This window comes from Alternaria dauci, chromosome 1, assembly GCF_042100115.1.
Source record: "Alternaria dauci strain A2016 chromosome 1, whole genome shotgun sequence".
NCBI classification, from domain to species: Eukaryota; Fungi; Ascomycota; class Dothideomycetes; order Pleosporales; family Pleosporaceae; genus Alternaria; species Alternaria dauci.
Window position 1 is genome coordinate 5,001,158 of NC_091272.1, and position 22,102 is coordinate 5,023,259.

The window sequence follows — 22,102 nt, forward strand, 5'->3', positions numbered from 1 at the left end:
TTCGAGACTGACATGGCAGCTGTTTGGATATACCCCACCACCCCTCACTACTAAACATACCCGGAATCTCTTCCTCGTGTGTACCGGTAGTTTGAAGAGTCTCCCAGATTGAATATTTGCTTCTTGAGCGCGCATATCTGCAACCATGGCGATGCGTAAGTTGTACAGGCTGCACCAGCTTCATTATCTCCGAAACTTCACAAGCAAGACAGAGAATGCTAACTTGTTGAACTGCAGAGGTCGATCTTTCCAACGGTACAGTTCCGAATCTACTACGAGATCATTACGAATCACCCGCGAATAACGACTGACAAATCGGCTTGTAGCGCAGGTGATGAAGGATGAAGCGGGCAGGCCCTTCATCATTGTCAGAGAGTATGTGAACTGCCGGGACTAGGGCCCAACATCACATTCAAGAAGCTGGCAGCTAATGCTGGGACAGTCAGGGCAAGAAGCAGAGGCAACACGGCAACGATGCGGTCAAGTCCCACATTCTGGCGGCCAAGACCGTCGCGAATCTCGTCAGGAGCTCTCTGGTACGCAGCATCGGTGGACCTGAGGAAATTCGAACACCGGCTCACAACACTTAGGGACCGCGAGGCCTGGACAAGATCTTGATTTCGCCCGACGGAGATATCACGGTCACCAACGACGGCGCTACCATTCTATCCCAGATGGAAATCTCCAACCACGTCGCGAAGCTGCTAGTCGAGCTATCCAAATCACAAGACGACGAGATTGGCGACGGAACCACTGGTGTTGTCGTTTTGGCGGGCGCACTCCTCGAACAGGCAGCGGACCTCATTGACAAGGGCATCCACCCCATCAGGATAGCAGACGGTTACGACCAGGCTTGCGAGGTTGCTGTGGCCAAGCTGGACGAGGTCAGCGATGAGATCAACTTCTCAAAAGACAACACAGAAGAGCTCTTTAGGGTTGCAAAGACAAGTTTGGGCAGCAAGATCGTGTCCAAGGCGCACGACCAGTTTGCCAACATCGCCGTAGATGCTGTGCTTTCGGTCGCGGATCTCGAGCGGAAAGACGTCGATTTCGAACTCATCAAGGTTGACGGCAAGGTCGGTGGATCGCTCGAGGACACATTACTTGTTAAGGGTGTCATAATAGACAAGGACTTTTCGCATCCGCAGATGCCGTCCGAGGTCAAGGACGCCAAACTCGCCATCCTCACATGCGCATTCGAGCCACCGAAGCCCAAGACCAAGCACAAGTTGGACATCACCAGCGTCGAGGAGTTCAAGAAGCTACAACACTACGAGTCGAACAAGTTTACTGAGATGATCGAGCAGATCAAGGAGACTGGCGCCAACGTAGTAATATGTCAATGGGGTTTCGACGACGAGGCCAACCACCTTCTTCTCACAAACCAGCTGCCCGCTGTACGGTGGGTCGGAGGCCCGGAGATCGAGCTGATCGCCATCGCGACAAACGGACGCATCGTACCGCGTTTCGAAGACCTCAGCGCGGAGAAGCTAGGAAGCGCAGGCATCGTTCGGGAACTGACGTTCGGAACTACACGAGACAAGATGCTGGTCATCGAGGAGTGTGCAAACACGAGAGCTGTCACAGTCTTTGTTCGAGGCAGCAACAAGATGATCATCGATGAGGCCAAGCGATCGCTACACGATGCCCTCTGCGTCGTCCGAAACTTGGTCAGAGACAACCGTATCGTGTACGGCGGAGGTGCCGCGGAAGTAGCTTGCTCGCTCGCAGTCGAAGATGCGGCAGTCAAGGTAGGCACTATCGGACACAAATGTGGGACAGCGACTAACGTTTGACAGAGCCCCGGTATCGAGCAATACGCGATGCGCGCCTTCGCTGATGCCCTTGACGCAGTTCCGATGGCCCTGGCTGAGAACTCTGGTCTCAGCCCCATCGAAACTCTCGCTAACATCAAGTCCCGGCAAGCCAAGGAGAAGAACTCCAGGTTGGGAGTCGACTGCATGCAGACGGGAAGCAACGGTAAGTGCACTTCTCGTTCCTTGTTATCCAACAATCTTCCCCACGTCTCCTTGTATCATTCCCGCTTGCCTCACCGCTATCAAGCATAGCTGCATGACGGACTATCTCCGGGAGACCCGAGACCCGTGTTGCATACAACTTACCGCGTACAACGCCCCCGTGGGGTGGGGTGCGTTCCCCCACGCGGCGCTACTTGCTGCGCTGACTACAAGTGGAGATGAGCAGGAGTCATCTGAGACCTTTGCTATGCTGTCACTGTTATGCACAACGTCATGGGCCACATTGGTGGCTGAACTATCGAAGATCGTGCTAACGTGGCGTTATCTGCAGATATGAAGGAACACTTTGTGATCGATCCCTTGATCTCGAAGAGGCAACAACTGTTGCTCGCTACACAGCTGTGCCGTATGGTACTCAAGGTATGTACCGTAACTTTCATCCTTATTTCGTAGCCTATGGTCGCTTGTTGCACGGCACACCACTTGGTGTTACTCCCTTTCCCGCCATCCGTTCCGCATTTCCCTCCCGTCCGTGCTACCTCGCTTTGCTCGACTTCCTCCCTGGCATCTCTTCTCTGGATCGAAGGCACGGACGGTGAAGCGGGGAGGCGAGATCAGAGAAGCACGGGTGTTTGTGCGCGGGTTTGCATTGTTCGTTACACACCAGCACTTTGTGTTGCACCGATCATCCTCACCGCAGGTATTGCTTGCGGGCATAACTGACAACGCCGCACAGATCAACAACGTGATCATCGCTGGAAACGACGACCAGGATTTCTAGACGCCACCACGCCGTACCTGTCATACCGATTGACGTGTGCCTGAGCGATGGGCGCATGTGGCAAACGAAGCGCAAGGGCATGTTGGATGGCAACGTGAAGAAGCCACGTCTAAGGCGGTAATACCCATAGACTATTCAAAGTAAAACCAATACAAGCATCTCGATGCCATCATGTGCCTTGTATAGCATAGAATCCTGTTGAGAGTGCTTGGCCGCGGTATTGGACTGTATTTCTATGGTTGATCAAATCATGGGCATAAGAAAGCCACCACCACGTCTTTGCACTAGAATTCTCTTTCGCTACACGAACTGCCATCCTTCGATCCTGCGACCAAATAGGTTTCCTTAGGCGAATCGGAATCCTTCTGCCCACGATGCGACCGCATCCTGCATGTATGTATTTGCATTTCCGATTGCGTGCCAACTAGATCCTTTCATCGCTAGTTATCACCTAGGCAGGGCGTCATTGAGTACTCGAAAGAGCTGCTTGGATTAAAATATTGAAATCCACTCCTGCCCACGTTTATCTTGCAATACTGTCGTTGGCCAACCCTTTGCGTTCATCGTACGGACTGCCAGCCACCTCGTGGCCGGACCCAGACTCGGTCAGTGGTAGGAAGCCGAACTGTGGTAGCTCGTCCATGTTGATCATGGCATGGTCTTCAATTTATCCAAGGCTTGGGAATCTTTCACTTCACTGTAATGACGATGCATACGAGTGTGTCATTCTCCTAGATACATAAATTCCTGCTTAAAGTAACACACCTAAAATCTACAAAGGGAGATGAGACACCGGCCACAGTACGTTGATCTGCCTTGACGACTGACAAGTTTTACTTTTTTCAAGTACATCTACACACCTTCACGTTCACGCTTCAGAAGACTGGATCACGCCGAGAACAATAGCCGGCTTTTACAAAGATAGCACCTAACTGGGAACACGTTCTCCAGTAGGATTTTCGTAGGCTTCAAACTCTCTGCATATCTCAGGACACAGCTACAATGTCTGAGGAGCTCGCTTACGACTACACCATACCTACCATGCCATGCCATACCACCACTCACGCTCGCTTCGAACGTTAGCGAACCGGTAAAGCTCCTCAGAAGCGCTGCACGTCAGTAGCGCAAACTCTCTTATAGTAATTGCGTATGTGGTGGTTGCATCTTGCGGGCATATCCGTGATACATGTAGGAACACAAGCGTAGGCATGAGCTAGTTGGCTAACAGGGAGTTGTTGAAGAATAGATTGGGTTTGTGTTTTGTTGAGACGGAAGATATGGAGGAACAGAGGGTTCGTGGTGTGGAAGGAAGGACTTGGCCTCTGGTGGAGAGTAGGTGAGAGTATTGTTGGGGATTTTTGGCCGGTGAATAGTGGACCACACTGGGGAAAGTACTGCTTCCGCGTAGGAAAGGATGTAGATCCTGTATTCGTCACCTGTTGTCTTGTCATATGTAGCCAAGTAGCTTCATCACCCATCGCTTATGCTCAAAGGCCAGACAGCATCACAGTCACTCGAAACGAACCACAGTCTTCTGTACTCAGAAACGTTGCTTCTCTGAGACCGTGTCGTTGCTCTTGATTCAGCCTATAACAAACAGTGACTATGCCTCCGCGTAAATATGCACACATCATACTCCAAGTGTGGCGAGGTAAGCAATCGCCCTGTTATTCAGGCACACACCCAAATCCCATCTTCACCATGCATCCTCTTCCAATCTACCCCTATACGAAAGGATCAACGTTGATGCATAGCTGCACAGCGGAAGCGCGTGACGAGAATATCCCTGGACAAGGGGCATCGTATCGATATTGATAGCCCGCATGAACGCAACAATAGCAGCATGGGCGATATAGCTATGCGCGCCAACACCAAAGCAAACGTAACACACACAAGGGCTGAATATGCGCAACCACGGCACAGGAACGAAACAAGAATGGCGGTGACGGCGATGGTGTTCCGCGTGAGAACATTTTCGAAACGTGGCCACGGACATATGGAGAGTCAACTGTGGCAGGTGACAGACTTTACCTGACTGCGCCCAGCCGTGTCAGCCTGTTCGGAGGCTGTGGCGAAACGAAGATCTGGGGCTGATATGCGGGGACGTGGAGATGGGGTCTCCGGCTTGGCTTGAGGATGACAGCGACAACGACGACGACGATGCTGACTCGAGCGGAAGAACGTTTCACTCGTCTGACTTTTGTCATCGTACTGTGCGACGCGATAAAGTCATCTGCCATGGTAAGCATAGGCTGAGCTCTATCGCTCGCTAAACATAAGGTGATAATCTCCATTTCCCGCTCCGTCCCTTCCCTCACCGTTAGCCAACCAGCCGACTGCCGTCTACCGTCTGACATCAGCACCATATCTCGCTGGGAACTCGTCACGAAATGAGCGGCAGCATGGGAGGAAGCCTAGCATGTGACATAGCCAGGGCTGTAACGTCGGATCAACATAACAACGCACAGTCAGACATTATACCCCAATGCAGAACTAGGGCATGCAAGCACCAGTGAAAGCAGAGCATGCAGGACCACGCGACGAACTTGTCTGGAGTGAATCGCGCGATGCAAGTACGGAGGTTACGGAACAAAACCGAAAGGGAAAGCATCGACCGAGGGAGTGCTCAATGAAGCCAAGAACTACCTGTCTTGAGCTTTGAATATGCATAGACATAGTCATGGACGATAGGTAAGTGTGACAGAGCTGACTGCTCCTGCCAGGACGTGGGATTAAATATTGCGTTTGATTAAGGTTGCGCTGTTTGTGGTGCTACAGCAGGTAAACTGCGTGATCGAAATCGCACTTCTGGTGCGACAGACCGACAAAGGCACGCACGGAAGAGTTGATCGAAAGCCTGGAGCCGAATGTCTCGCTTGCGTCTACTACCGACTGGGAAGGTGATGGTGGCTGAAAATGTTGTAGGAGGTGTGTGGCGACTTGATAGGCTGGATAATTGGAATTTATCCATAAATCATAACAGTAGTAACCACGAGAGGGAGAAAGAGCCATGTCGCTCGGTCCGAGACTGACCGTTGGATCTAGGCTCCTGCCGATGGTTTTGGTCAGACTCGGGCCGTGTGATAAAGTACCTTGGAGGTACATGTGTTGTGTGATGAGTTGTCGGGCGTAATCCATGGGTTGTGCTGAGATGATACGGCAGTTGTATTGTGAGGCCTGAATCGGTTACGTGTATAGTCAAGAATTACACAAAAATATTCGTGTGCGCGATGGTATCATGATCTTCACAAGCTATGCGCTTGAATGCCGGTATCGTAATTCAAAATCTGCTCCATTTGTGGCGGTGAGTGGCAGACAATAATCCCGCTACGATGCTGCAGCCCTCCAGACATAACCGCACAACCACAAGGCGAGACCTCGAGATCAAGATTGGAACCTGGGATCAGCCTTCGTGTCCCGACAACGCGGTCAAAGGCTCTCGGTGGCTGGATGGAATAATTTTTAATCTGGGAGCGGGTACATCAGCGCAGGCTGACCACCACTCGAGCTCAAAGTAGATTCTGCACTGTAAGCGCGGTCGGTCGGACGAGATAAATGAAGACGTGCAGATGACGGTCAGCACGCAGTGTTACCGAACCAGCCTTGGAACTGGGAACCAAAGGCCCGGGACGGGTGAAAGAGTCTCGCCAACCGCCTCTTTCTGCCGATGGTTGCAACGTTCCATGTTCGAGACGTTATTTTGGAAATTTCAAGACGCTCTGTCAGCTAACGTCCAAGGTAAGAACCGGTTGTACAAGAGTAAGGAAGGGTTACCACAAATGGTAAGCTGGGGGGCTGAAGGAGTTGCAACCTAGATTGCAATCCCCATGATGTCTCCAGACTTTGTCACGGCTCGGCCGATACGCTAACTTGGGTGGGAGTCGGAAGGAAGGCTCATGCAGGGTGTAGCCCGAATGCAGAAGGTCAAACAAGATAGCCGTTAGCGAAAGAAGTCCGTCACAATCCTACGAGAAAAACATCGCAAATCGACGACTATCCATTCGCGCGTTACAAAAAAAATTGCTAAGATATCAGAAGTGCTATTGCTTTTGCAGAGTATCACCCCATCAATGGGTTTCAGGTACGGTCTCATGAGCATATGAGCCGGCCCGTTTGTCGCTCCAGAATCTTGCGGCGGGAAAAGAGCATTCGATTTGGATAAGCTATGATAAGCATGCACACGTGGGAGGTGTATACACCACACGGCGTTCGCCAAGTAGGGGGCGTGGCCATGTGAACTTGATGTCGACCGGGGTAATGAGCCTGGAGGACTGTCGTTGGTCTCTCTGGACCTTTGCTCCGAAGTGCGGGATACTAGGTCGACATTGCACCGAAATCCAACAGGTGAATGACTTTGCTTGTGATCTTCGGTGGGAATACCGGCGCCTGGATCCGTTTGATGCTGCGTTGCCATCGGTGACCGGTGAGACGTCCGGATATCCTCTGGTGGGTTATCAGTGCGGAGGTGGACGATGCGACGTCCTCGTGCGTGCACGCGTGGGATGCCTGCGCGTCGGGCCCCACCGCCAGGCATTGGGGAACGTGTTGCTGCTTTGGGCACCCACGACACCTCGTTCAGGCAATCGACGATACGGAAATGGCGCCAGAATGAAGACCCGGCTCACTGGAAATGAGGAATAATTTTTCTAATGTTATTTGTTGGGCGCAACATCCGCTCCCCAGGGCCGCACGAGACCCATGCGATTCGTGCTAAATCCCTCATGTCGATTCATGTAACAGAGCGGGAACCAGCATCAAGTTCCCCCCGTACGCTAGAGATGTGATAGAAGGGCTGTAGCGACAGGACGGGCAAATCTTCCTATCCCTTCTGATGATGAGGTTTCAGTAAGATTCCGTGGCATCACATTGGCTGCCGCCGACGCCTCGGCTAATCATTGCAACGAGCAGCACATGTGAGCGTGAGCATGTTGTGGTGGTTGATTGGACAAGCAGACCTGGAGAAGTTGCCGCCCACTACTGCGGGACGCGAACGTGAGGAAGCGCGATCCAGGAGGTTTCAAGAAGGTGCGAAGACAGCGAGTGCGCGACACGGAGCATGATCACAAAACAAGACGCAAAGCTGAGCGCAGTACTATTGGGACCAACCGACGCAACAGCCGGTGGTTGCAAGCCCGACGATTGGTGCTCCCTGGTGACAGCCACGCGACGTCCGCGGCCAGCGGGTGCAGCCCCGGACCCGATATGGCTAGTCTGGGCGTGGTATCCAGGCTGTCGGGCTTCCATCTCCAGTGTCCGGCAGACTGGCACTGTCAAGCCGCCATCGTGAGTGCAGCAATGTTCTATGTACACTCGGGGTGAGCAGTGTGCGCTGTTGTATGGGAGATTGGCATGTGCAGCGTGTGCCGGCCATCTTTGGGGCTGTTTTGTGGTGTGGAAGAGACATTTGTCAAAGAGACAGACAAAATGTACCGAGATCGTTTGCCGTCCAGCATGTGACGAGTAATCAAACAGCGATCGACTGTCCGGCACTCGTCAAAGTTGCGGTCGTTCAGGCGCAGATACGAGGGCTCATCTCAGCAGGTGGCTGATGGAGACGATCGTTTCTATTTTTCTCGTAAATGCAGCAGAGTAGTAGATGGGCTTTGGCACTGCCTGTCCCGACACGTCTACCCAACAGCATGCGTTTTGCGCTCCGACCTCTGCTTGTACAACGTTTATTTGTGTGCCACATTTGCCATACGGGCTTCCGTGCTTGCCGTAGGGACAAAAGCAAGGGGTGAAATCGATACCCAGGTTGCTTGGCAGGCGTCACAGCTGGCACTGTCGTGATCTGGGGTACAGTCATCGTCTGGTGATGACCAAGGCTGTCCGAATTTAGGTCATGATACCGCATACATGCAGTCTCGGAGCAGCAAAAAGGTGGTTGCGACTAATGCGAACGTCGAGTACACATTTGATCGATCGCATCGTCGTACCAGGTTTGAGCGCGGCAGGTTCCATCGCGATGAGCGGATAGAGGTAGAGCCTAATGGAAGTTGACGGTTGTATGTGGATTGTAAGAAAAAGCATGCGACGACGGTGAAGGGCCCACGGTCCAGAGAACTAGCGTTCAGCTCTACGCCATATGGCGAGCGAACGACCTGGAGCGCGCATAGCCCCGTCCTTTCCCCCCCGCTGACGTTTGTTCTTTGTACCAAAAAGCGCTGTGCATATGTAATGTGCGATCGATGCATCGTGAACCTAGCGTGGCTTGCAGGAGCAGCAACCGGTTGGCTAAGCAAAGCGACAGGCACTCGACGGCCCAGTGCCACGTAGAGTTGTAGCTGCCAGTGTACAACTCATGAAACAGACATCACGCCGCATTCAGCGATAATACGCGGTCGCACATGATGCTTTTGCGGCTTGGTGATTCGGCAGCGGCCCCAGATGACCTCGAGAGATTGCCGTGTACTGGACTGACGTAGCATCACAGCCAACTTGGTAGCTGCTCGAGGACAAGTGGGCGCACAGTGCACCTTAGCAGGGTACCAGTCGCTACCCCAAACTCTAGAGCGGGTTATCTGGGGTAGTTGGCATGTCTCAAAGGTGTCGAGGACAGCACTTGAACCAGGTGTCCACCGGGCTTGTACCGCGTGGACCGGCATCCTTGCGAATAACCAACGCATCAAGGAACCTGGTGAACAATGGCTTGCGGAATCACACAGCCAGGCGAGCGTTGGTGGTAGGCGGTAAAACTCGCAACGGCAAAGACAAAGACGGAGTTGTCCACACCGAAAGCAGCCATGTCACCAGAACTTGCAGAGGCTGTTCTTGACCGCCACGGAAGAATTGAAAGGATCCCGTATTGCCGAACCCCAGTGCGGGGGATTTGCGCAGACGGTGCGTTTGACAAAACGACGGAAGCAGAGAGCAGACGGCGGAAAATAAGGCTGTCGGGGCCGGGGGAGGGGGGAAAGTACTCTTCCCTTCTCTCGAGCGCTGAGCTGCTCGTGAGGCTGTCTAGCTGGTGCAGACGGTCAGATTGACTCAGGGTCCAAGAGGCACAGCCATGGCGACGAGGGCAGCAGGCACATGCGCAGGTGGGAGGGCCGGAATCGTGCAGGGGTAGGGCGTCGGAAGAGGCGAGTTAGGGTATGGAAGCGCCAGCGGAAGTTTTCAGCAGCTTCCGCGAGCGCTAGAGGAGATTGGGCAAGCATCGTCACATGGCGTGCATAGCTTTTCGAAACGGCTGAGTTAGCGGTATTGTATTACGGCGGCGTAACTTTTTCTCTGCAGCGCTTCCAGGGTTGGCAGGCAGGTGACTGTTAATCAAGTCTGGTGCACCGGATCCGCCAGCAGCATCAGTGCAGCGCAGCCAGTCAGCCAGAGACGGCAGACGGGGGAGGGCATCAATAGCGGCGCCGAACCATGGTAGTCAGTCAGGTCAGCATTGCCCCATGGCCTCGACAGTGGCATGAATCTTGAGACAGGCGGAAGAGAGACAGCGAGTCAGGGCAGCAGTGTTCTGGAAGTACCAGGAGTATTGCAGGGGGGGAGGGGGGGCCACGGCGTGTTGTTAGATCATGTGCATCCCCACGCCCAGGCCAGTCACCACGCGGGCGGCGACGTACAGTAGGAGGCTTGGGTGGCGACAAGGCGCTGGATGCGACATGTTTGTAGTCGAGTGGGCTTGAGATATGGTGGGAGGGGGGGAGTGAGGGAGGGGGTCAGGACGCAGGCCACGAGCGTGGCAGAGACTGACTGCTCGGATCCATGGTAGACTTCTGGACTTGGAGGAGAGATCGGGCAAAGAGCGGTACAATGGCCGCAGCATGGATCAAGGCTCGAGGCAATCCAAATGAGCCGGAACTGGCCCGGGGGGATTTGTGTCTAGGGCTAGGAGGTGGCAGGGATGAGGGGAGGTGCAGGGGCAGCTCTAGTGTGGGTGCCCATGGCGCCTTGAAGCCTTCCATGTCGGCCCAGAGCCCACCCCTGTCGTGCTGGCGCACACCAGCCGAGCGGGCCTCTGGCTTTATACATACCAGACTCCACTCCCACCCAACATGCTCTCTGTATCCTGCCCTACCCGCTTGACGACCACGTCCATACACGCCTGCTGTCCTTGGAACAACACCACGTAGCCCCATATCCACCTGCACGCACACACCCAGCCCGTCTATCCATGTATCTGTCAGTGCCAGTGCTGTAGCATCGCCGGCATCCACTCTGCTCGGCACCCGTCTCCCCCATTGACGCAATCGGAACCTCACCGTCGCTGACGCAAGCGGAGCCACGGTTATCGATATTCCACCCCAGCCACCCCTCACCACGACAACACACACAGCACACACGGCCCAAAATGCCTCTCCGCGCAGAACGGCCCATAGTGCGCGTCGAGCACAGCTCCATGCGGACCATCGAAACCCGCAGCACCGAGAACCTGTTCGGCCTCTGGTCTGGTGAGTGCAGCGCAGTGCAGTGCATGTAAACAAACGGCCACTAACTCGGCCTCGCAGTCTTTGCCCGGTGCTCGCCCGCCATGGAAGACGGCAAACGCTACGAGAACATGGCCTGGCGGCTGTGGTCCCGCGAGACCTTCTGCTGCCAGCCAGACCCCGTGGCTGCTCCCCAGTGGGCCTTCCAGCGACAACTGTCTGCTAGCGCCTCGGACATGCCCGAGCTGTCGACCAGCGTCGCCTCCGACGACTCCAACCTGGAAACCGCCATCACGACGACTTCCCGCACTGACCTCGCCGCCGACCGCCCCGACCTGCGCCGCCACGACTCGGCCACGAGCCAGGCCCGCGGCAAGCACATGACGCCCATTGGCCTCGAAAAGGTCGTCAACTCGATCCAGGAGAAGAAGTTCCTTGAGCCGCTGTCGCCCCTCCCGGCCCAGCTCGCCCCGCCTGTAGCCGGGCAGAAGCCCGTCCAGCACAACACCACGCCACCCTCCACCGCCCGCCCAATCCCCGAAGCCTCCACTTCCACAGTAGCCACCACCGTCGGCTCCGGCATGATGAGCCCTGCAGTCGGCTCAGAAGCCAGCACATCGACCGAGGTCAGCGAGCACAGCGTTGTCCGCGGCTTCGAGCCTGGCCACATCTCCACCTCAGTGCGCTCCAGCACCAACCTGAACCCTACGCCCATCCTCAAGAAGACCTCCAGCTTCGTTACCAAGCCGCTCCCCGCAAAGGCCGACGCCAGCAAGAAGAGGCAGCCCATGTTCACTCTCGGCGGATCCTCCGAAGAGGAGAACGGCAGCTCGTTCGAGGCCTACTCGCTCCAACGCAGCTCTCTCTCCCAGCAGCTGCGCAACGCCGGCCCCATGCGCAAGACTACCTCCTTCAAGAACGAGGTTAGCACGCGCACTTTCCACGACGTCTCTGAGAGCAGCGAGGCGGCCATTGAGAGCGACAGCGAAGACGACGATGTCGACGAGAGCGCCATTGAAGAAGAAGACTCTGACGAGGAGTGGGAGGACGACGACAACGAGGAGAGCGGTCCCCCCAGCGTCGCCGACCACCGTCCCCAGTTCCCGCGTGTCGACTCACAGGCCAACCTCACCTCCCGCCGCTCTCTACTCACCACTGCCCTCCACCAAGGTGACCGCGCATCGGCTCTGCAAAATGCCGCATCACGATCATCACCTGCCATCCGAAGGTCACGTACCCACACCCCCAACGGCCCTTCGGCCGGCAGCTCCCCTCACGAGGACAGTGGCTTGATGATGCGCGAGCAAGCCTCCCGCCCAAAGCCCATCATCATGACCACGTCCAACGTCCACCCACCCGCAATGTCCCCCAAGACAACAAGACGTAACATGCTTACCAGTGAGTTGACTGGCAGCTTGAGACAGAACCTGCTGTGGGAGAGGCAACAAAAGAATGCCACAACCAATGCGGTTGCCAAGCGCCAACAGAGCGCAGTCAACCTGCCAGCCCTACGCCGGGCCATGACCACCGGCGACGTCAAGGGCCTCAACACCAACGAGCAACAAGCTCAAATCAGATCGACCACATTCCGGGACGACAACAAGCCCGACAGCTCATACAACCAATTCTTTGACGGCGGAGACGCCCAAGAATACCACCGCTCCGGCTGGTAGCACTATACACACTTTTTTGTTTTCCAACATCTGCACTTCTAGCGGCATCTATGGTTTGGCATTGGACCAACGGCGTTTTTGTCTTTCTTCACTTCAGCGGCCATCCAGTCTCCAAATGCACTGGTCAGCCGATTCATGGGTTATGTTCCCCCCAAAATCTTCTGATACCACCAGGGCCATTGAGTAGGCCCGATGAGGCTACGAATTTCTTTCATGCAGTCATATCGGACAAAGGGTGCTTCTTGTTTGGAAGATGGGTTACGGCTCACGCCTACTTTGGTCTGTACTATCACCTGCACATGTACTTGTATCGGGCTCTTTGTCCGACCCATTATACCCCGGCATGGGAACGGCTCCGCGGAGCTGTTTGGACCACGGCATCACCTTTGCTTGGAAGATAGCAGGTGCTGACCTAGATACCTTAATGATAAAAAGCGGATTCTTCATCACCTGAGACTTGTTCATACTTTGTTGATGTGATTATGCACTAGGCCGAGGTAGTTTCAAGGCCTCATCGACTGACTCTAGTTGTCAGCTGTTCCGGGGTTCAGAGGTCCCAACAAGACGCATCTTCTTACCGCTCTTCTGAACCATCCCACCAAAGCTAGTTACAAAGGAGGCGCTTATGCATGCTTTGCTGTGGCCTTCATGCAGTGCCGTGTAGCACCACCACCATCACCAAAACCACCACCATAACATTTGCCGCGCCTAGAGGGCACGTTGCCCGTGTCACGATGACGATCAGCCTGCGACATGTTTATTGATGATACAGCGGAACGTGCATCTGCCCGCCGCTCGTCAAAAGACCCAAAGTCAAATTGTTACTGTTGCGGCTACTGCCTGCGCCGCGTTCCTCTTCCTTCGGCCCGGCTCTTCCTGTTCACCGTCTTGAATGATGCGTGCCTGACATGTGCTGCTGTGCCGCTGCTCATCACAAGGAAATGACCAAGGGCATGCGGTACTCGAGGACGCTGCCTCGTGAGAGACGACCCTTGCACAGTATAGTCCAGGGCGTGGGCAACGTGCATCGTGGCGAGCATACCCAAAGTTCCGTTGTGCATCGTGCGTCGTAGGATCGGCTGGCGAGACTCGACGGCTGCACACTGCTGCAGACGCCGCTCAGCCTTATGACTCGAGCTGCGAACGCAACACCACACAGCTCCTATCACGCTCGACGTTTCAGCTTCGGAGATTACTATTCCAGACATGAAGCTTTATCTAGACACTGAATAACGCTGGAGACGACGCAGCGCTACTACGTCATGCTAGCCCATGGCTGAAGTTACCGCACTTCCCCGCCCACCGTTCTGCTCGAGGCATCCTCGCCCCTTTGCTGCTGCTCATTTGCATTTGCGTCAGCATCACTCAACCACCATGCAAGCCTCGCCAGTTGACCATGGGGCGGCCGTCTCGCCAATCGTCCTCCAGTCTTCACTCGGAAGGCACTACACTGGATTGCGCGGGCTCAACCCAGCGCAGCCCCAGTCGCCTCTCGCATTGTTGACGCTCACCATTACCACTGGTTTTCCAAGTCCTCTGATCACCCGGATGCTCTAAAAACAACAACATCCCTGGAACGGCGGAAGGCGACGCTCTATCAGGCACCCGCAGCGCTACCCCGCGACCAAGTCGGTCTGGAGGTCGATGCGTTGGCAACTTAGCGCCTGCGAGTGGTCATCTGAAGCCAGCCTTGACGAGTTATCTTGGAGATGCTTCAGCCTCATGTACAAGGAGCTCCGCCACGGCAAATGGCTCCCTGGCAATATCTCGCTCAACTGCCTCAAACGTTTAGTGATGCGCTTACACCCCTCGTCCTGTGACTGTGACTATCGCAATCGTTGAGGGGGGGGGCTTCGGTTCAGTATCACTCCAAGCCTCCTTGCTCCGCAGTTTCATTTGCTGCTACCGTGGGGGTCCCCGTCACATGAACACCTATCGTCACACTCCGGTGACGTTCCTTCTCGCCAATGCTGTTGAGCGCAAGATTTGATGTCTGCCTACGCGTCGAATGGATATCGGAATATCTGGTCTGACATAGCGAAGCAGAGACGATCAATTGCCCCTATGCAGGACGCCATGCTTCGCAGATCAAGCCGGCGAGACCGCCGTCTGGATGTCGTGATTGAAGTCGTGGCCGCAGGAACCTATCCCATTGCCTGGATGCAGAGTCACACACGCAGCGCCATTGTTCCGTCAATACTTCCCGCATCACACATACTTCCATTGCCGTATTCAGCTGGCGCATCCGACGTGCGAAAGGCCGTTGTCATATGAAAGCTTGCTGGCTTTGCATACGGCCGTTGGCACTGCCCGCAAAGCAGCAGGACGCGTGGAAGTAAGCACCACCACAGTCACGGCACTACGACTTTGTTGTCTCTTTGTTTACATTCTCCTCGCTTCTCCTCGCTTCTGGTCCCCAGTATCTGTGGGTCCCTTACCTGCTCATCATATTAGCGCTAAACTACCATGCTTCATCCGGTGGCTTCTTTCCATCGGCACTTCACATCCACTCTCCATGGATTCACTCCGTCATATCGCCCAGTCGGAATAGTGGAAGCGTACAATGCAGACTTGCAGGTCAACTATTAACAGATGTATCAGGTGTCTTGAGTGTGCTTGAACGCCAGCCATTCCTAACTGAATATCGAGATCTTGCCAGCGCATCACACAAGCTTGCAATCATACTGTCTCTTGACCTTTACGATAGTCGCTTCTCACTTGGCAAGATCTCCCATGGTTGCTAAAAGTATGATATATTGACCTAACGTAGCGTGATTTACCCCAGGCTTCGCTGACATGTCTCAGTCAACACCATCGCGGGTTGCAAGGACCGAATGACAAGAATCGGGAAGGTTACGTCTGCGATAGTTCGCGATCCCACAATCCTTGATCGATTAGTTGGTTCATCAGGGATGATCACGATCAGCCTTGTAGACTGCGCGTGTATCTTGACGCCAGAGTTGAATCGAGATCAGGCATGCACCATTTTTTTTCCCGAGGTCTCGGTAGATGGACACGAGCTCCACATCACAAACACGCCAAGATAGCATGCAGCCCTAAATCACCCACATGCCCATGGCGTCCAGATACATACGTCATTTTTCGCGAGCCCCCCATGAAACTCCTCACAATTTCTCCAATGTTACAAACAACGACAGCAATCTTGCGGCATTTGTCGTGCTGGAGCGGGCTTCAGCTTTTGGTCTATCGAGACTGGGACCCGCGGCATTTAATGACATGCGCTATCAAAGCTCAACCAACTCTAGGGTCTGAGAGGCGGGGAAGACATTGCGCTGGACAAACGGAACTACCCCCGGCCACGTTTCGTCTACCCCGAGGTCTTTCGTGTACGAACACATGGACAACGTGGTGCTCCTAGCACATTTAATGAACACGGAGAAACATCACGCCATTCGCGGACCTGGTGAGAAGTACTCCGATGCCGCCCAGCGAAGACGATGCCGAGGGTATCCCAAACATCTGCTAGGGAAGGTAAGTCATGATGGCCAACACCAAGAAAAGCAAGAGGATCACCCGCCATTGCCACGCAACGGTTATCACGATCCAAACAATTGCAAGATGATCTCTAGACTGGAGGCAAGCATGATGCAAGCTATTTCTCAGGAACGGTATGCACTTTGGCCGGTGCTATGCGGTATATCCACGCTTCGATGATGAGGCGAGTCGAGACTTTGGTATGCTACCATCAAAGCCAAACTTTGGAAGCATTCCCCGGACCCCGGATTTGCATAGCCTCGGATGGCGCTCCCGGAAGCAGGATAACGTCGCCCAGCATACCATACCCTGTATTTCTTTTCCTGCGCTGTTTCATTACCGTCCCTGCATTGCTTCGAGTCTGCCAGAGAGTTCGGGAGTTTGTCATGGTCAGCTGTCTCCTCATCTTGCAGCGGCTGCGTCTTCCCCGCCGTCGTTGCAAGCATAGGCTTGCTGTTTCCAGCTCTCACCACGCGACGTATCCTTGCATAGTGCGCGCCTCGACAGACTCTTGCATGCGGTGCCGCTCTTGCTTATCCGCCCGATTACACTTATTTTCGACAATCTGGTGACTCACGGCTGAGGAGTAAGGATGAGGCTACTAACTGGAAGTCAGCACAACTACCGACGTAGGCAGTGTCGGGAAGGTTCGGCATTTTCAGGTCCTCGGCTTCGATTCAAGTCCGACAAAGCCTATCTCAGGATCCATTTGCGTCATGCCTCGCTGCCTTGTCGCATGATCTCCTGGTTTGCAGCTCGCCGGCCCGCACGTGTCAAGGCCAACGAGATACGCCGAGACGAAACACTGGAAATCTCACAACGACAGCAAGAGTCGGCGACAAGACCGCTGCTCACTGGATACGATTACCCACCAATCCCCTTTGTTGTTATGACTATGACAGGCCAACTGGAGCGGAACGTTGTTTAGCTTCCCCACAAACGCCGCTTACCCCGCAAGGACAATCACGACACGACAACGAGCGGTTAGCTAAACCAAATAGGAAATTGCCGCCTCAGCACTGACTGGCCGCAAATCTGCTGCCACCATACAGAGTTTGAGCGGAAGGGTTTGGCACGTCAGGTGTGCTGATGAAACTTGTGGAACTGGCGGTTACACTTCCCCAGACTGGCAGCCCCTGACGTCGCAGGTTGCCTTTCTGGCCGTGTCAAGGGTACCCACCGGACCTTTCGCGGCAAACCCTCGACGCGAGGGCCTCCCTTTTCGCATCACTTGCTTTTCATGGTTCTTCGCTGGAGTCAAGTATGACAGCATCAATGCGCCTCACCTGCTTCAGATCTGCCATATCCCTGGTTCGCAACTTGCTAATTCATGGAAACTACGTTAGTCGCGATGCATCATGGGGCTTACTCCGCAGAACAGGTCTATCTTCCTGGGGTTTATTTGCTTGTGCTTGGGGTGTGCGATGACGTACATGCTGGATCTATGCAGGTACCCAAGTTCCCAGGACTGTCGATCACCGAAATTACTTGATTTGGTAATCCGGACCAGAAAGATCCCAGGCGAACGAAACAACACTGTAAAATACAGTCTTTGTCAGCTTCCGAGATTTCAACCTTGCCAGCACAACAAACGAATGCCGAAAGGAACATCAGGCCTTGAATCAGGAAACTTTCACGCACACGTCACTCGTAAGTCTGATGAGATTGCGCTGAATGGGACAGCCATGCTCGTCGGTGTTTTGTGCCATTACCGCTGCTAATATCGATGTTTCTCTCAACAAAAGCATCTGGCGCTCCCTGGTGGTGTGGAGTCGCCATCGCCCACACCAGATCCACTCGATCGATTGGCCACGAGCCCAGCAGTATTTTCGCCATCGTTGCAGAAGATTTTCTAGAAGCCCCAGAGAATATTGCAGCGCTTGTGTTTTACTGGTCTTTCGCCGCACAGCAAGCGTTTGCGCTCTATTGATAGCTGGGGTCGTTGGAGGCGACGCACATCGTCCGTGTTCGGCGCTCGCGAGGCTGCTTACGACTTGACGCGCATTCGTGCAGGGTGCCATCGTTATTGATTCAGTCGACGAGTACGTCATGCTTGATCGCATTGGGCGTGTGCAGTACACCGCTCACGGGACACTTATCGATTCAGCAGTTGTTGAGGCTGTCGTATCCTGTCGGTACTCCATTCTGGCTTGTGAATGCGTGCATGAACCGAGTTTCACGTGCCAGAACTGCGCGAGCGCGCATGTGTCTTGCTTTGCCGAGCTCCACCGACACGCAACTTGTATCCCAGTTAGGACAAGGTGTTGTCTCGAGACAGGTTCGTACCTGCAGTGCTACCCAAACGACCTGCTACATCGGATATGAAATGGGTGAGATGTCAACGAAGGATTTTTCTTCTTTTTTTTTTCTCTTTTCATTTTCAAGTCACATTGTCATGGTTTTTCCCCAACCGAGACATGGCTGCATGCGAAATCTTGGTTTCTCCCACGTTCGGCAAGGATCACATCTCCACTTGGGCGTTAAATCTATACAATCCATAGTTCCCGCTGCACCGTTGTCACATGCCGGAGCATACAACAAATGCGCGGACGAGAAGGCTGCCTTTCCTTGCCTCCGAGTCTCCAACCCGTAGATTCCCGATGAGGAGGTCCACTGTAAAACGAGATAGTTCCCGCAAGTTCCTGCTCCAGACTTCCTCGGTTATGGCCATGTGGGTGTTCGTCTCCAGGTGTCCATGTCGAGCTGAAGCGACCCCACCACGGCGAATGCCCGGCTCCCTCCAGTATCTGAGCCACAGCTCTATTCACCGCCACGTAACGCGGTCGTTTGGTATCGTTACACCGGTGTCAGAAGGAGTTAGTCTCCTTCTCCATGCCCTCCATGTGCCGACTGCTAGTGTCCTACTGTTTCCGGCAAAGTTCGAGGCCGGAACAGTCGATAGTCGGAGACTCTGGAGGGCTCGCTTCTCTACTCCGGTAGAAATGACTCTGTAGCCCGCCCGCTCGTGTCAGCGCAAATTACCGATGCCTACGAACCTCCGATGTGAGACTACGCTCAGACAAGCAGTTCGGCGTGCCGACACACCATAAAACGGCAGCTATACGATTTTACATTTTACGCAGCCAATACAAAACCTTCCGAGAATGATCGCGTACGCTACGCGAGGTTTCCTCGCCTTCTAGACCGTACAGTAGCGCTGCTTCGAGAAAGAAAGAACCATCTATCCTGCCACACCACCTCTACGTGCCAGGTTCACCGGCCGGGAATCACACGAATGCGGCAACTTAACCCAGATATCGAACTCATGACGAACCATTCTTTTTTACTCGGGTGTGGCTGCTGGACTGGACCCGGGGGGGACATGACAAGCTGTACCTAGCTAGGGTGGTTTTCTTCAAATTCTTTCAAGACTCCGGGCGACGCTATGCAACACTCACGGCGTATGGGGCTTACGCCGCATGTGAGACGATGTGACACAATATCCGGAGCGGCAGTAGTCGGGGGTCGGAGGACAATGTTGAGGCTCTGCGGGTACGCGCATGAGCGCCGATGTGGGTCCGCCTTGCTGGCTGGCTGGTGTCTTGAATAGATGAAATCGCATCGGTGGGAGGGGCTGGCTTTGGGAATAGTGCTGGTTCGTGAACTGTTGAGGTATTGTTACAACGTGTATGTGTTTTTTTCTTTTCAATAACATACAGGGGGGAGTGGACGTGCATGCCAGTACATGGCTGGTGATGGTGAAGGCAAGGTGCGTTAGGGCTTAGGTGTACTGTGCCTGAGACTAGGTACTTTTTCTGGCAGAACACACGTGCGTTGGCTTCTGAGTAAAGCGTAATTCGAATAATGTGCACGTGTATTGGTTACCTCGAGCATTGCCATGTGCATGGGTACTGTGGTTCGCGTATAGGCGTAGTCAATGCTTTAAGCGAATATCATTGGTTGAGTGAAATTTTCATGTTGGCAAAAATTCATCGTGTTACCTTCCATATCCACCAAATTCTTAACACAGAGACAGACGAGGATTTCATTTCGAACGCACGGTTTCTGCCGTGAATATGGCAATATAACATATTCAAGTTACCGAAACTACATCAAAACAAAACCAGCCCGGCTAGCTCAATCGGTAGAGCGTGAGACTCTTAGCTTTCACGTCCTAATCAGACTCGATTGGTTATCTCAAGGTTGTGGGTTCGACCCCCACGTCGGGCTTTGTTTTTGCCCTTGTTTGGTGCTGTCTGTCCTGAGCAAGGGGGTGTGGCGGTGAAGGATAATTTTTGACCCCAGATCTGGGCCCGGTGTCTTCCACGACGCCACTGCAATATCGAAAAGCGGTGTAGGATGTTCTCACTGGGCTATCTCAGTCTGGCTTGAGATATTGAGTCCTCGCAGGCGGAGGATGGACAGTTTTTTTGAGTGACTTCATGGAGCTTTTCGACAGTTTAGCTTTTTGACACTCCAGAGCAGTGTGTTTGCCTATAGTTACGTGCTGTTGCAAAAAATCGAGGAGCTTTATTCCTGTGATACGACTAGATTTACTGAAGCGTTTTTGGCCTGTGGATGGTTGCACGTTTATGAAGCGTACCATGTCGACGGAAGAGATTGTCTTACTGTCACTGAATTAGTGCATGCTGTACTTCCTTACTGTATGAAATCAAGTCATTCCATTGCAGAGAAAGCCGCCAATAAGTCTGGCTAGATCTAATTGCATCAGCAAGGAGGACTTTGATTGCTCTCGCACTTGCAACCTCAAGGCCGTGCCATCGAGCTTAACTTCCTTGCGTTGCTTCTAGGTGTACACAAAGCGTTTGAATCTACAACGATCCAGTCAAATGGCCCCTAGATATATACAGCAATGAGACGAAACTGTCGTTAGCAACATGAACCAAGGTTTGTTTGTACAACCCAACACGACCAGAAAACGCTCCAATGTCACGACAGGCAACAATCGCCACATGTGCTCTCGTTTGGCTCGAAGTGCAAGTGTGTCAATATCCATTGGACCGCTCAAGATCGAACGTTTTTACGCCTTACACAGCTGTAGACAAATCCGTGCCGAGTCCTTGCCTATTGATTGCAAAACAGTATAATCGCATTCCCCAACCAGAAGGTCCAGTAGTACGCTTATCGCACACAAGACGTTGTCTTCTTCTGGCTTCCTGTCTACGGAATTGTTACTCCAGCGACAAGGCCCGTCATTACCAAGCTTGCTCGCTTGCAGCAGTAGTGAGTGTCTTTGTTATCATGTATACATTCAGCTTCTGGTCTTCTCTTTCTTTTGATCGTTGTCCAGTCGGGTGACCTTGTGTTGTTCGATCACGAGCTGATGAAATGGATTGGTTGCATTATTCTCTCACCGCCAGGCTGTGTTTGAGCGTAATCGCAAGTTTGCCCCTTGGAAGAGTAAATGGATTCAAACCTTAGGTTAGTGACAGTTGGCAGGCTGTTTTTAATAACCACCCAGGCTACTGTGAGTTTGTTGCGATTCTGAACATTGCCTTGAAGAGGTCGGATGGATCGCTGAACCAGCTTAGCTAGTTGACATCAACGCACGAGCTATCCTGTTGCTTCCTGTGAGGTCGCCTATCCTTCCTCGTCGTGTATTTATGGTTGTCGTCATTGTCCGACTCATTCGGCAACCCATGTAGGAAAAGCCAAGGGGCAACATGGTATGAGCAACGCGACTGTCCAGTGCAATCACATACAGAGCAGAAGAGTAAGAAATGAACATGTAATAAACCCAAACGCCATCTCCTAGCCTGTGCTGAGGCAGTGGGTATCTATGCAAGACCGCTGTTATACAAGGAGTAAATACGTCCCGACGACCCAGAACGCCGACCA

At 53.5% G+C, this 22,102-nt stretch overlaps 2 protein-coding genes across 2 annotated transcripts; both read left to right on the plus strand.

Moving 5' to 3' along the window:
* Positions 1–145: 145 nt before the first annotated feature.
* Positions 146–2,760, plus strand: ACET3X_001554 (uncharacterized protein; the record flags this gene model as incomplete). The annotated part of the gene is made up of 8 exons (XM_069446858.1): positions 146–155; positions 238–255; positions 327–375; positions 443–536; positions 591–1,751; positions 1,800–1,980; positions 2,311–2,399; positions 2,716–2,760. The coding sequence occupies 8 exons, from the start codon at positions 146–148 to the stop codon at positions 2,758–2,760; spliced, it is 1,647 nt and encodes a 548-aa protein (XP_069311796.1).
* Positions 2,761–11,059: 8,299 nt separating this feature from the next.
* ACET3X_001555 (uncharacterized protein) lies at positions 11,060–12,808 on the plus strand (the record flags this gene model as incomplete). The annotated part of the gene is made up of 2 exons (XM_069446859.1): positions 11,060–11,159; positions 11,217–12,808. 2 exons carry the CDS (start codon positions 11,060–11,062, stop codon positions 12,806–12,808), a joined length of 1,692 nt encoding a protein of 563 aa, XP_069311797.1.
* Between the last annotated feature and the right edge of the window lie 9,294 nt (positions 12,809–22,102).